The following is a 15,513-nucleotide window of genomic DNA, read 5'->3' as shown; positions in this document are numbered from 1 at the left end:
TTCTTCTTCCTTCACCCTCGTTATAGCTTTATGCACCAGACCAACCACGGCTCACAACTCTTCAACAAATAATGACTTTTCTCTTTCTTTCATACTGAATAGAACTCGGTGATAACGCAGATTGTTTTACAAAAACCTAAGTTATCACATTCATTAAATTATAGCAATGTGAAAAATGTTTACAATTCATCTTAACAAAATTTAGTACGTTTTGACGTGACAACGTCTTAAATTAGGTTGCGGCTCGGAGTCACTCATGAAAAAGTGTAACGCCCGGTAACGTTACGATGCCCGTCCAGTGGGTCCGCCGCACGGGATCCGCACGGGATAAAGCAGATAACTGTGGGTCCGCCGCACGGGATAAAGCAGATAACTATGTTTATTCGTGAAAATGTGGAGTGCTTAGATTCGTCATTTACAACAACTACAACAATAAAGGTAAATAATTGTACACTGATATTTCATTATCGTAAACTATGATTGATTGATTAATTGTTAGATTGACACAAAAGTTGAGAAACTGAGTTTATAGGTTATGTCATACTATTGACAAATGTTGATAGTGTTAAGTAAATTATTAGTTTAAATCACTCTGCAATCAATCGTAATTCAGTCGATTGAGAAGAAACAGCGCGTATTGCTAGTCAAACATTTAAAATAACAAATTATAACCTCTAACCTGTCATAACAGTGCGACCAAACAAACGAACTAAACCGACCAATCACCACGCGCGGAGTTAGAATTTAACTGTGTTTAGCAAGAATTTCAAATTCCAATTTTAGTAAATGTTTTATTCAACTTTACCATTTACAATAACAAATTTTAATTAATTTCAAATTATGTACAATGTTTTATTAATTTAACAAAAGTACGATATTTGACATGTTTTGGTGTTATTGTGAACGACTATGGCTGTATTTTAACCACTACCAAACTCTATAAATGAAGGAAGTAAATTTTGTTGTATAAAAGTGTGTAACTGTAGTTTTCAAATTCCATTTAAAACGTGTCAATCCTATGTTATAAGTTATATGTAAATACTATAGTGTTAAAATTCTACATAGTTTTATTCAGCTATATTCCATTGGGCCTAGTTGAACATTTGTCCAAAATGATTCTTTAAATGCCTATATTTCTTCTATCCTAGGCATCTAGAGGAAAGATATCTTAAAAGGCTGTGACTATAATATACAAAGAAATAATAGCTGGACTAAAAATTCATTACTTTACTCTGAGTTAAAACAAGCTGTGAATTAATGAATCTGTGAATACATGAACCCTGAATTATGAGAGACCAAACGGTCTACATTTCATAGGAAGAACAGTTAGTTGAGTTTCTGTTAAACATTTAAATTGTTTGGTTTGTTATATAGGCCTAACTTTTTTCTGTTTTGGACGAAATAGCTGTCATTACGATACTTAGAAAATACACAGTTAACATTTACTTGCATTTTCACTTTAACCTGTATAACACTACAACAACCTTAGTACCTGTCATTATTTCAGGATCAACCAGATTTTATTGTGAATATTTTTGCTATATTAATACATTTAATATTATATATTAAATAACAGTTGTCTTAGAAATCCTGTGTGGATTGCATAAATATCAGTAATAATTTAGCAAGTCAAAAACTGACAGAAATGTTTAATATTCCCTCCAATTCAAACACAACAAATCACACCATTTAAGATTTTAAACCAATATGGGAGTAAAGGATTAATTTGAAATAGTAAGATACATTTCCGGTTATTTAAATGGGCGGTTTTGTTTCATTTAATAAATTAAACTTGTATGCTATGGAAAACTCACTCTCCATATAACACGTTGGGTGCCACAGTCTAAAATTTGTATCCTTCATGTACATAAATCTCTTTGTATTTTAATGTGAAATTTTTGAACAACATACTATGTGCTATTTTTTATTGTTAGCAATAAAAGGCTTGAAAATATGTGCCGCTTCCACTTTTTATATTCTAACACTTTTGTTGCGAAAAACTTGTAATTGTAGTCATTGTATAACGACATCTAGACACAGGAAATTGGTGTTCTGCTTTAATAGAAATTCGATAATTGTGCAAATTAATAGCAAGCAATATAGCACTATAAAGGAAACTAAAATTATCGACTTCAATTAAAATACATACACCAAATTCGATAAACTGCTATCAGACTTTTATTTACTTTCCTCAAGTAGAAATACTTGAAACTAGGCACTGCTCCTATTTACATTCGGATCCTCTCGTAAAGTACGATAAAACGAGTTCCTAAAACTCTTAAGCTGATTACATAACTGTTTTACACAACTAGAATATTTAATTTAAATTGGAACGTGCGTCAATGTCCAACCGAATCTGAAATTTCGATTCATTCCAATCTTTATAAAGTGATTTGAAATTCATCATTTTAGCAGTTTCATCGCTTTATTTTAATTTAGCTGAACAAGGTAAAGCGGAAATTTGCATTTTTATTGTTTATCTGTAGAATAAGGGAGGGGAAGGAGGAGACGAAAGGCCTCATTTTGGATCGTAAATTACCGTGAAAAAATATCACTTTGTCGGAAGCGATCGAGGAAATAAAAATCGACTTGAGAGAATGAAATGAGGCAAATGAATCCCAGTTGATTCGATTCGCGCTGTCCTATTAATGTCAAAACTTAGGAATCACCGGGAGAGAGGTGATCAAGGGGGGTGGCGGGGGAGGGGGGTCGCAAAGAGGGGAGGTCCTGCGCGCTGCCGGGATCGCGCGTCACGACTCCAGTGATGTGTGAGTCTGCATGGATGTCACCATGGACTATATCCGCGAGTTCGACATCCGCCTGGACCGGGAGATGTACTACGCCGGGGAGGTACTGGCCGGGCACGTGCTCTTGGATACGGTGGAGAACTTCAAACTGAGATGTGAGTTCACTGCTATTACTGGCACAAACAATTATTGGAACAACGTGTGTGACATTTATCCACATAAGTTCATAAATAAACAGTAAGATCAGAACTAAAAAAGCGTTATTAGTTTTAAAATGAGTACATATGCGTGACTTCATACTGCAACTAGTACCAGAGAAAAAACTAAATAAACTTGGAATATTATACAATGTTTGCATGGCATTTCCATTTTTTTTGAATGATTAAAGATATCATGATATGACTCAGATACTGATAAAGTTTGACATATCATATGTTTCAAAAACAAAATAGTTAAAAAAATGTTTTATTGAAATAAATGTATTATTGAAATTGTAATCCAAAACTTGTATACTATTGAAAGCACTTTGGGTTAAAAAAGCAAATGATGTTTTTCGGTTCAACAAATCAAACATTTTATAGCACAGTTTTAACTAGTGAATGAGATTTTAATAAGTTTTTTTACTGATTGCTGAATGTCTGCTGTTATTATAAAGCAATAACTTTGAATGGGATGTTTTCAATTATATTTTGTAAAATGATCCTGACAATCTTAGAACTATCCTCGGTTAAAACTGCCCTAAGCATTCTGATGGCGATGCCGTTTATTGCAATATATTTTTAAAAGAATATCATTATGACGGTATTAAGCTGTTCGGGAATTCTAAATAGTTTATAATGAACTGTACAGGCGCGTGTGATCCTGCGGGAGGAACTGAATGAGGATGTGAATTGAAACCTGCGATAACCAGGACGTAAGGGAGGACGAGCCCGGTCTTTGATAGCGTAGAGACACTGTAGGCGCCCAGCCTTTGTGCTGTGTATAGCGAACATTGAACAAACATCCTTATAGCTGGGCGTCTCCCCACTCCCGAATAATTAAAACATGATACAACTTTCACTAACTTATTTTATATTCAGTTGCATTCTACAACTTTACAACGGTAATGATACTGGTACTAATATTCCAGTAATATTGGACTTAGTAATTTGCAGATATTATCTTTAATAGCCAAAAAGATAATATCTTACCACATGGCACATCGTAAAAAAGAGAATTATCAGTATTATCACCATTAAAGTATAACAGTATCATTTTTGGAAGTTATAATTAAGTTTCTAATTCTTCATTGATTGCTATTCAACCCTTATCTTTTAAAATGATCAATGATTTTAAAGATATAGAATTACTAAATTTATAGACAATTTTATAATTAATTCCGTAACCAAAATGTGTTTCTAAACTGTTGCTGGATATTTTATGGGTCGTAAATAATTGGTTTCTCAAAGATCGGGAGAATAAATTTACTTGACTTAACTAATCTATTCCAGGAAATCTAAGAAAACACAATATTTCTCAGACTCTTACAGTGTTAATAATACGAAGCGTGAGGCGATATTAAACAGTGTATCTTTAGTTTAGTAAAATGCGGTACCACGGAACAATGTCATTAGCTTGTGTCGCTCAGATACCTTGTTTGTACTCTAAAAATATATATAGCTGCAAATAAACATTTGTAAAACATCGAAACACTAAAATAAAAACACAAAGAAGAAGGTAAAAACTAATAATTTCAGTAAAGAGTAGCACAATTATTGTATTTGAAAGAAATTACACAACACTTTTGTTATTTATTTCTACAGAAATAGTTTTTTTTACAACGAGGAACACTCAAATTTTGTACATTACAATGTTATGTCACGCTATTTAGTTGTAAAATTAATCAAACATTTTATAAGTTACTAGCAGTACAGTAGAGCGTCAAAAATTCGGACGTTAAAAATCCGGACCGTTCATAATCCGGATTCAATTCTGGCTAGACAGATTAAAAAAAAAATCTTCATATATATCGTAATTTAAGTACTATATTTTATTACAGTTATACATAGGTACAGTTTTTAGTTTTATATAGCTTGATATACTTCACAGGAAACATGACTACTGTATTTTTTCTGTTAGTTAAACATTTGAAGCTTTTATTAATAACGTAATGAACAATTTTAATTACGCGCTCCTCGTAAACAACATTGTGATTTATGCACTTTTCATTACCATTTTGTCATTACCTGTTTTTTGGTTCATTTGAAAATGCGGACATTTCAAAAATACTACTGTCTTACACCCGTGGCTTCGCGCGCACGTTGTAGGTTCTGCACGTGTATGAGCATTTCTGGCTGGAGTGAATTATATTTCCGACGCCAATGTTGGATTTACTTTGTTAACCGATCAAGAAGATCTGTGAAAAAGTGTGTATTTATGGCCATTGTCATTTAATCAGGTCTTAGAAGTTTTTGATTCATAGCTGATTTTGTCTTGCTTCCCGATCAAGAAATATATATAACGTTGTGCCACACGTTAATTTATTTACAATTTTTATTTTTACTCTTTGCCATTTTTGATGAAACATCAGCTGTGAGATATTCGTCAATGTTTATTATTCAATTACAATAATTTATTCTTGTTCATATGTTGATTTTTTATTACTATTTTTTTTCTTTCAAAGATCTTTTAGGCATTTTTAAGTGAACACGTGAGTTAAAAAGACACATACCTGTATTTTATCAATACCTTAAACCAAATAGTCATTGGGCTTACTACTCTTGTTATGATACGTCACATGTAATTTACTATAGAATGTAAACTAAAAAATTTAAAAAAATAAATAAATATTGACTTCGTAGAGGTTTTTTATTGTTTTAAAACATGAATAAAACAACGTTTAAAAAAAATGAAACCCTCCTAGATCAATTTATCTCTCCCAAAACATCTAATACAAAATTTCCTAAAAATCGTTGGAGCTGTTTTATGCTCGTTTACAGGTATTAGATTAATACATTTATGGCGTATTTAGACATTCATAACAAAGAGAGAGTGCAAGTTACTTAAACAGTTTCTTGCAAAAGAATAAAATAAAAACTATTTATGAAATACTTGCATAATGTTGAACGGCAACCAAAACGAGGACCAATTAAATAATTACTAATTTAATTTGAATTAAATTTTAATAACTTTTGGTAAGTTAAAGATTTTGATCAGAAACTCATGTTTAACTCTCGTTAAAAATAATAGTATTTAAGTTTTTTCGCGTTCATTTGAACTATTTTGAAATTATATATACAGTTATTTAGTTCATTCTGTAAATAAGTGAATCATATAATATCTGTTTTTTAGAATACTCTATAAAACCACAGCTGTTTTGTAAAAAAGGTAATTAATGTGTTTATTAGAGTAAAATGATTTTAAAACTTGAAATTGATAATCCTTTTATCTAATTACAGAAATACATTGCATTACTGAAGCGCGTGACATGAAACATTTCGTGACCTTTTCCATTTATTCGCTGGAGCTAAATAAAACAGCAGCCATTAACTGAAACTCTTGTTAACAATTAACTAATTGGTTGTTATTGGATTTAAACCTATTACAGTTTACAAGACAAGCACAAACCTGCTCCAAAATCGTTAACATTTCAAGGCGAGTTTTGCAGTGCCCGGCGGTAATATAATCTACGGCTAAAAATGTTATAATCGATTGTTTTGCTATTAATAACTCCTAGCTGAGCCCTGAATAGACTTGTAATTGCTTTCTTCTTCTTCAAATGAAAGTCCGAAATCTAAGATAATGAATACTCTGATTCACCAAGATTGTTTAAAACTCTAGAGCTCTATTAAGTTGTAATGAACCACAGTTTTAAATCACGGAAGAATTATCGTCAGTTAAAATGATTTATGATGCTCAACTTTCTTGTGCACAATATCATTACGTACCTCTCCATTTGGGGCAAAATTATTTATCATTACCGAAGATTGAACTCTTAGTTCAAAAGATTGTCAACGAGCCACACCATATTCCACACTGAGGGTAACAATACAGAGCACATACGAAATGTGAACAACCGACATCTAGTACAAAAATAAATGTTAATTACTTTGGGGTAAACCTAATACTTCTTTATTTGAAGTTTTTTTGACGATAGAAGAATTGTGATGGATATAACATTTTCAGGACATTAGCCATTGGTCAGTGAAACAAATAATCAGTAACACGATGTTTCGAGATTTGCAATCTCATGTCGTCCTCAGGTGAATAACTAACCCTAACACATAGCTACAACCTAGGTTCAAATAAACAAATCATACCGAAGCTTTGTGACAATCACAACAATAATGTTGTGTGTCAACTCCATACACACTACCTCTAAAACATGCACTTAATGAAAACAAACTAATAGGTATTAAAAATACAGGTCAAAATGCATCTAGAGTCACCGACCAACAAAAGAGTCAGTTCTCTCTCTTTCTTGTTTTAAGTGTCTGGTTTCTTTTGTTTTAGAGTTAGTTTGTATCGAGTTGACAACAGGTTGTTGTGAATACTGACTTATACATGTAACAATGCTTTGATATGATTTGTTTATTTAAACCTAGATCGTATCTATGTATTGGGTTAGTGATTCACCTGAGGAAGATATCAGACTGCACATGTCGAAACGCAGTACTACTGATTTTTTTATATCACTGAACGATGGCAAATGTCGTAAAGACATACCACATTATAATATCATCTGCACTCACAATGAACTGTATAGTCACAGTAAAACGTGAACCTATATTTTAAAGGCACACTGAACTTGGACCGCTTTGCACTCTAGCACCGTGTATGGTGCGTATGTGACATGAAACAAGAGATTGTAATTTTAGATAGCTACCAGTTTAATTTCTCTTAAGATATTTTACAAAACAGTTCTGTGCTCTATATTTTTTTGTCAATAAAGGAAACTTTTAGAAAAAGGGATCAAACCACTGATTGATTGATCGATCACAAAGTGTTGGACAGTACCGAATTATATTAATGAAATTTTGTACATACATAAATGTTGATTTATTCAAATACGTGAGTAATGAACTAATTTTTCTCTTAGGTTCTTACTAAGTTGAGATTACAATCTTTAATTCTAGAGCTTCTTAATGCATATTACCACATGAGTGGTCTCGAACGAAAGTTTTAACTTCAGAATATCTAGACTCTGCTGTACTTTGAGAACTTCGAGGACAATGTAGTGAGATAAAGTTCAGAGTGATATATATTACCCCTTGGATTAAATAGATAACTTACCGATATCATACCGTCAAGAATTCCAACAGAGCCCGTGCTAGAGCATACCTGACAGGAATGAGGATTTATGGAGTTCTTTCAGTTATCATGACTAAAGGGTATACGTTGGCTATCTTGTCAGTAGGAGTCATCGAGGTTGATGTCTGAAGGCTACAATAATTATCTAATGCTATCAGTACCCAAAGGAATTTGGACGCAAGTTCCAACTGAAAAACAAGGACAACCTAGCTTATTACTTTTTAAATAAATTCTAAAAAAAATTATAACTACTGTGAAATAACTCAAATTATGTTCAATAAATATTTTATGATTAATGATTTCATTATAAAGTAAGCAATTTTAGGCCAGCATAAAGAAATCCTAAATTCGAAGTTCTTAGTTTTTCAGATAACACACTCATGATTTAATAAGTAATGAGGCTTTATGTCATTTTCAACCTAAGTTTAGCTTGTACCGACGGCCCGATCAAGAATATATGAGTACGCAGCTCTAAGAAGTCTATTTCGATAAAAATTAGATACGTATGGCCATTATAGTTTATTCCGATCTATTTATATTTGTGATGACATAGAGTTTGTGTAAAGGACATTTTTCAACAAAAAAATAACTCAGATGTATTTTATAGCAGTCTTTTAAATCTGCAGAGAAAGGTAGATAGTATTTTTTTGTTGATATCTGCACTTTACTAATGATCAGGTACTGCCTACTTATTTGCTAACATTTACAGTAAAAAGTATATTCTTAAAAAACCTTCCTACTTTATTACCTGGATAACCTCTGTGATCGTAAGTGATTACAGAGCAGGTTAAAATAAGAAGTGATGTTATTTTAAAACTTACTCTATGCTTTCAATACTATCGAGATAAAGAAACAGGATTTTCCGGATATTTGTCATTGTTCAGTGATACAAATAATCAGTAACACTACGTTTCGAGATCTGCAATCTGATCTCTTCTTCAGGTAAACAAATAACCTAACAATTAATTACAAACTAGGTTAAAATAAACAAATCATACCCAAGCATTGTTACATGAATAAGTCAGTATTCACAACAACCTGTTGTAAACTCGATACAAACTAACTCTAAAACAAAAGACCATACACATAAAAAAAGAGAGAGAGAGAACTGACCCTTTAGTTGGTCGGTAGCTGCAGACGCATTTTGACCTGTATTTTTGAAGTGAAAACTTCTTTAGGCGCGTTGAGCATTTTTGGTAGAGGGTAAAATCCTCGGTTCGCGTCACCGACATGCTAATGATACTAACCTGCATGAAAAAGTCAGTCTCGCTGTGTTTTTTAACCGTAGACTTAGCCGCGGACTACTAACCTGCATGAAAAAGTCAGTCTCGCTGTGTTAAAACTGTCCCGGCGGAGTATGAAAACAGACTGCGAAAATCAGTGACCTTTACGGCTTCCACTCGCGATTTAAAAGTGAAGCTAATGTCGTACAATTCTGTAAGATGCGTCAAATTAAAGCTCTTAATATTGGCAATCTATTGGTTACATTTTTAAATATTAAAAAAAAATTTCGAAATAATTTTGATTATTGTTTACATTTTACATAGCGTTTACAATGACAAGAAAAAAGTAGTAAGCGAGGATTTTTTATATTTTTTGGTCAGACAAAACTTGTCAGCGAGAAAATTGTGTGAAAATAGATGAATATTTTTTTGTAATTTATCATTTTTTTATTGGAAGTTTAGTTTAGCCTGTAGTAGCGTATGAAGTGATGAGTGAACGTTTCTGACGGAACTGTAGTTGGCGCATTGGCTCACTGATACCGTATTAACTCAATAAATTAGTTTATTGTGCAATAAAAATACCTTTACGAAAGAACCAAGTTAATTTAACTAATTTATTAGTTTTAAAAATATTGTGGGTTTAATTGTTATTGCAATTATATACTTTATCCGTAGCAATAACTGTATTATTTACAACGGTGTTCAACTCACTGTTGTTCACTCGGTGTTTACTCACTTGTATTCTATGTTTAACTAACTATTAATATTGAGCAATTACAACATATTTTTATACAGATAAATGAATAATGAAAACAACGAATATATTTTTAAACATTTTTAATATTTGTACGGATATTTGTATTTAAAATTTAGCATTATTCATTTTAATTATGTTTTTAATACTTAACCTCTTCATCATGAAATGAGTATTATTACGGTATAAGATTTATCTTACTAGCGTGGTAAAATAGATTTCTAGTTATTTGATAATATTTTTTCGTGGATTTTAAAATTGGAAAATTAAAAACGCGTCACATTTACAATTACAGATGTACTGTTACTATAACGTATTGTTAATTACTCTCAACTTAATAGTTCCGTTTTCACTTCTATCGGCAGTCCCACGACTGTTAGTTCCTTTTTAATATGTAGTAGTTTCTTTTTATTAAGTGCAGACCTAGTTTGTTAAAATTAACAAATCATACCAGAGCGTTGTGACACGCATAAGTCAGGAATCGCAACCATTATGTTGTGTGTCAACTTCACTAACTATGAAACATGCACTAATTAAAAACGTAGTGTTACAGATTTCTTTGGTATAACTGAACAATGGCAAATGTCCGGAAATATCCTGTTTCCTTCACAATCCTTCCATCGTCAAAAACAAACTTCAAACAAAGAAATATTAAATAGTACTTAAATTAACTAAACATATAATATTGTGTTGTCACATTATAATATTTATATAGAAAAAGTTGATTATATAAACACATTTACTATCTGCTGATGAAGCTTAAAGAGTTACCAAAACCAGTAAGGCGTAGCCTGAGGGATTTTCCAAATAGGGCATGTATGTTAACCAGAGACACTAAGAATGTCCCTGAAAAATTTCAGTACAATCTATTCACACACCCAAGCTCACGGACAGACGCCATTCGATTTTTACATAATAGTGTAGATTTAATCGTTGAACCCTAATCAATAAATCATGTATTATCAATAAGATTCTACCACAAATACGAGTAATATTATGATTGAAGCCGCGGGTAACATAACCTATTAATAATTTGATATTTTACTTGGTTAAGTTACTATAATTGTTTGTTCTTTTATTATTGTTTAATAGCTACAACTGACACTAGGATACAATAATATAAGATGTATTTTATTAGGTGTAGCATCAAAGTGAAATATTGGGCAGTTCGTGGCGTTAGATAGAGATAGCCAATTTACCAGCGGCATAAATAACGTAACTATCTTAGTCTTGGTGGTGCGAAGAAATTATGGAGAAAGACGATAGCATTTATGCAAACTTATGAAAATGTGTTTTAACGCATTTTCTATTAAAGTGTCATACTAATTAAGTTTTCTGTTTCCACAATTTATGCTAATAATAAATTAATTACTTGTTAAACATTTTGATGAAATATTAAATTAGAAAGTTAAAAATGAACTTTTTGCAACTATACTCAAACATTTTAGTAATATGTAACATTATCAAGGCGCAAGAAAAACCGGGGAGTGAGGCGAAAAGCATTTCTATGTAAAGGGAACTTTCTTTAACACTTTTAATTTCTATTGTTTTCAGAAATTGAATATATCTTTATGGCGTCTTTGTAAATACGATAAACAAAATAGAGTTCCTCAAATAATTTCCATTTATTTATATTAATCAATAGAACAATTTTAATCTTTATATTATATACAAATTAAAAGTAGATTAAAATGTAATTCTTAAATAAGGTCTCAGCCTTCTCCAGTCTGTTTGTACAGTTGTAATTTATCGAAGTAAATGGGATTTAATATTTTCGCCATTTCTGCGGAAAAGACGTAGTACACGAAAAAATTAGGAGCTATATTTAACGATAACTATATATTTTGAGGTATATACATACATATACATGCCTATTAACTAATAAATGTTAATATAAGGGTAAATTAATGAACATATGAAAATTGAAACAAAATAAAGTACATTAAATATCTATATTATTACATAAAATACTAATTCTCTCTCTCTCTCTCTCTCTCTCCCTCTCTCTCTCTCTCTCTCTCTCTCTCTCTCTCTCTCTCTCCCCCTCCCTCTCTCTCTCTCTCCCTCCCCCCCCTCTCTCTCTCTCCCCCCTCTCTCTCTTTCTGTGTGTTACATAATCATGTAAAACTGCTGAACCTATTGTATTGAAATTTTACCTAGACATTCTGCGAATACCTGGAAAATCTCTCAGGGCTATGCCCTTACATCTTCGATACAGTCTTTGAAGTAGCAAGAAATCCTATATTGGATTCTAAAGTTGCAATACAGCAAACAAATTTTAATTTAAACGGCCCGGTTAAGTCAATTAATTTAACCAATATGTGCATTGCAAAGGTATAAAAAAATGTGCATCAAACACAAAGTGTAATTTTTCCAAGAGAAATAAAATAAGACGCATACGTGTGTCATGGGTTAAAAGGCATTTTCATATGCAAGGTAACATTTCATAACTAATAGGGATTAAATGGGGTTGTAACCTCTAGAAAAACACAATTTTTTCTCAACGTACCAGAACGATAAATTTTAACGCACATGTGCCTCATGCTCTTACAAACGAATAAAAGATTTGTTATGAAAATCAACCACGCAAAAAGATTGAAATGAAGTTTAATCTTTTGAGGAACTATATTATTGTTTTCCATCTTCTTGATATCCTAAAAAGATTAAATTTGATTCAAATTTGACACATTATACCATAGCTTTAAAATATCCAGACTAAACCTGGTAAAATGCCGTAATCGCACATAGCTTGGATAGCGTAAGTAGAAAATTAAGTAAGATACAACATGCGGGAATATTGTAAAAACGATAACTATCGTAGTTCTTTATAGATTCAGACTAAACATAGCACTTAACCAATAATACGTTTAAAGATTGTGGTTATTCACATCTAGGCAACATTTTTACCTCGGATATTTTTCATAGATATATCAAAGTTGACAAATTTAAAAAAATGGTCTAATATTATAAACAACATATATTCTTACTTATTGTGGGATAGCTCTTAACGTTTCTGTGTGTTGGCTATTTAAAGTTGTAGAAATTTACTAATGAACCGTTATAAGTTTATAAACATCAAACGTTATGTTTCCAAACATAATTTTGGATTGATTGTAACTAAATCAATTCCCTGCTTTATATCCTTATAACTATTTTTGTCTTGTAAGGTTCCAAGGTTATTGAGTATCTAAATATTCATAAAGTGTTAATATCATATTAAAGTGCCAATATCGAAAGCTATTGTTCCACAATTTTTGTGCAAATCAAACATCAAAACAAATAATGTTTATTCATATAGACATTTAGAGATAACGGTCACAGTGAACTCAACCTTTCTTCCCAATGAGCCGGAAGGGATATTTCACTTGTATTTTGATACTGGAAAAAAGGTTTACAGTGTAACACATTTTTAGTCTTTACTTGAAAGGGAATATTTTACAGGACTATTACGTAAGTCAAGGTATTGACAACCTGCTAATGACAGTCCCAAATAGTAATTACAGTGGATGAGATAGCCGGGGGTTGCGACTGACGCAAAGGGTGGCTATTGAAAATATGTCAGTTGCAATAAAGCCTGGCTTTGAGAAGCTTAGGATTATTAAGGCTCAGGATTCATTAAATACCTCTGTGGGACTTTTCATTTGACATTCTTTACTTATGATGTCAACTTTGCTTTAGTGGAATTCCTTGAGTGTTTTGGAATATTACAACATTTTAGACGAGCTTTGGTATTGTAATTTTCAAAAGACACGTATCAAAACATCTCCATGTACTTTTATATATGTAAATAAAGACATATATTATAGCGTATTATACGTTTTTAAATATATGAATTAATTATGTTATTTTTTCCACACTTAAATTAAGGAAAGTGATCGTCATCCAAAACAATAACACAAGTGTTTTATCTAGTAAAGAAGTACAAATATATGTATTTGTTGCTGTTCGTTATTAAAAATATTAATTTTCTCTAAGATTAATTTGATTATTTTTACCACATTTACCTCATCATTGGTAACTAGCAATAAAAATTTTGAGCGCACCAATTTCCTCACAAAATACCCTCAGTTTAATTTTTACAAAAGTAAGATAGTTTTTTACTATTATACATTCTTGCTCTATACAGTATGTAAATCCATCCTTTGCCTTGGTTTTTATTATAAAATTTTTTAAAACCGTTTTTTGGATTTTATTTGTACATTTAGTACAGAAAATTCAACAGATCTCCTAGTTTTATAAATAAATATACATTCAAATAAATATACATATTAAAATTAAGTCTTGGGCGTGCTTTCATATAAACTGCTTCCATCTCGAACAGTCTTGTTACAATTAGAGGTGAGACCACTGCTGATTATAAACGGGTTTATATGGTTTATTTCTATATGAAATACCGTAAGCTATCAAAAAGAAAAATTCACAGAGTGTACTCTAATTTTCTTTTTAAAACTGTTTCTTGTGATCGGTTACAGAACTATCTGGCGTGTGTTTATTAGTTCATTTTAGTCATGTTTCCTTTTCTAGTTCAACTTTCCTTCTCAGTTTTCTTGACAATGATATTGCTCGAAGAATAAGCCAACAAGGTTTAGCCTTGCGAGCAACCCATTTATTCAATAATTATTTAGTAAAATGTTACAAGCTATTCTGCTGAGTAAGCATTTGTAAGAGTTAGAGCTCTAACTTCCCCTGGTTTAACCACACTGTGGCTTTCAACTTTACTGAAACTTAACAGTGCAATGCGGGAATGCCAAACGAGAAAAGGCATTCAGACAGTATACTATATAATACATTTTTATACCAACGTGGTTGTAAAATATTTTATATGCACTATGTCCATTTAAATCTTATATGGTATGTTGCAAAGTAAAAATAGTTTCTGAGTGTCTTTAAGAAGAACATGCCACTGTTATTGTGAGAACATGATTCAAATTTCTCTGGAGGTCTCCAGACTCTCGGTTGCGGTCTGACTCGAGTCTCCCTAGCCGCAGAGTTAACTGAGTTTGTGCCATCTACTCCTTCAATAATTAAAATTGCTTGCGCTAGACAAAACTCTGGCTCCCAAAGCTGCTAAAAGGTGTAATGGATTATCTAATGTATCTGTCTCTTTCATCATTGACAATGAGGATTCACTGTAATGTTCTTCATTAAATTATGGGCTTTTAGTAGTGAAGACGATTTATTTAAAAATTTTCAATTACTGAATTTAGTTTAACGAGTGAATGGGATAAACATTATACAATTCCCGTGGCTTTAGTTTATCAGAACAGAATAGTATTTTTGTTAATTGGGTGAATTTTGGTAAAGTTCGGAGATTAATTACTTAGAGTCGTATTTAATTTTACAAGTCAGACTATAAAAAACAAACATATGTTGATTATATAAAGACACACTATAAACAAGTTTCTAGACAACAATAAAGCAAGGTACTGTACTTACTTTACATCAAGATCATATCTACGATCAAGATTACGGTATACAATAGATTATATTGTATAAGCAT

At 31.7% G+C, this 15,513-nt stretch overlaps 1 protein-coding gene across 1 annotated transcript in view; it reads left to right on the top strand.

The window, feature by feature from the left end:
• The first annotated feature begins 2,771 nt into the window (after window positions 1–2,771).
• LOC124360190 (arrestin domain-containing protein 3-like) overlaps window positions 2,772–15,513 on the top strand; it is a 397,115-nt gene continuing 384,373 nt past the window's right edge. Inside the window, exon 1 of the mRNA XM_046813584.1 lies at window positions 2,772–2,902. Coding sequence (XP_046669540.1) covers window positions 2,779–2,902 — 124 coding nt within the window. The 5' untranslated portion in view covers window positions 2,772–2,778. The remainder of the gene's footprint in view (window positions 2,903–15,513) is intronic.

This window comes from Homalodisca vitripennis, chromosome 1 (genome assembly GCF_021130785.1).
Source record: "Homalodisca vitripennis isolate AUS2020 chromosome 1, UT_GWSS_2.1, whole genome shotgun sequence".
NCBI classification, from domain to species: Eukaryota; Metazoa; Arthropoda; class Insecta; order Hemiptera; family Cicadellidae; genus Homalodisca; species Homalodisca vitripennis.
The sequence above is the reverse complement of the archived record's forward strand: the minus strand, read 5'-3'. Positions and strand labels throughout refer to the sequence as shown.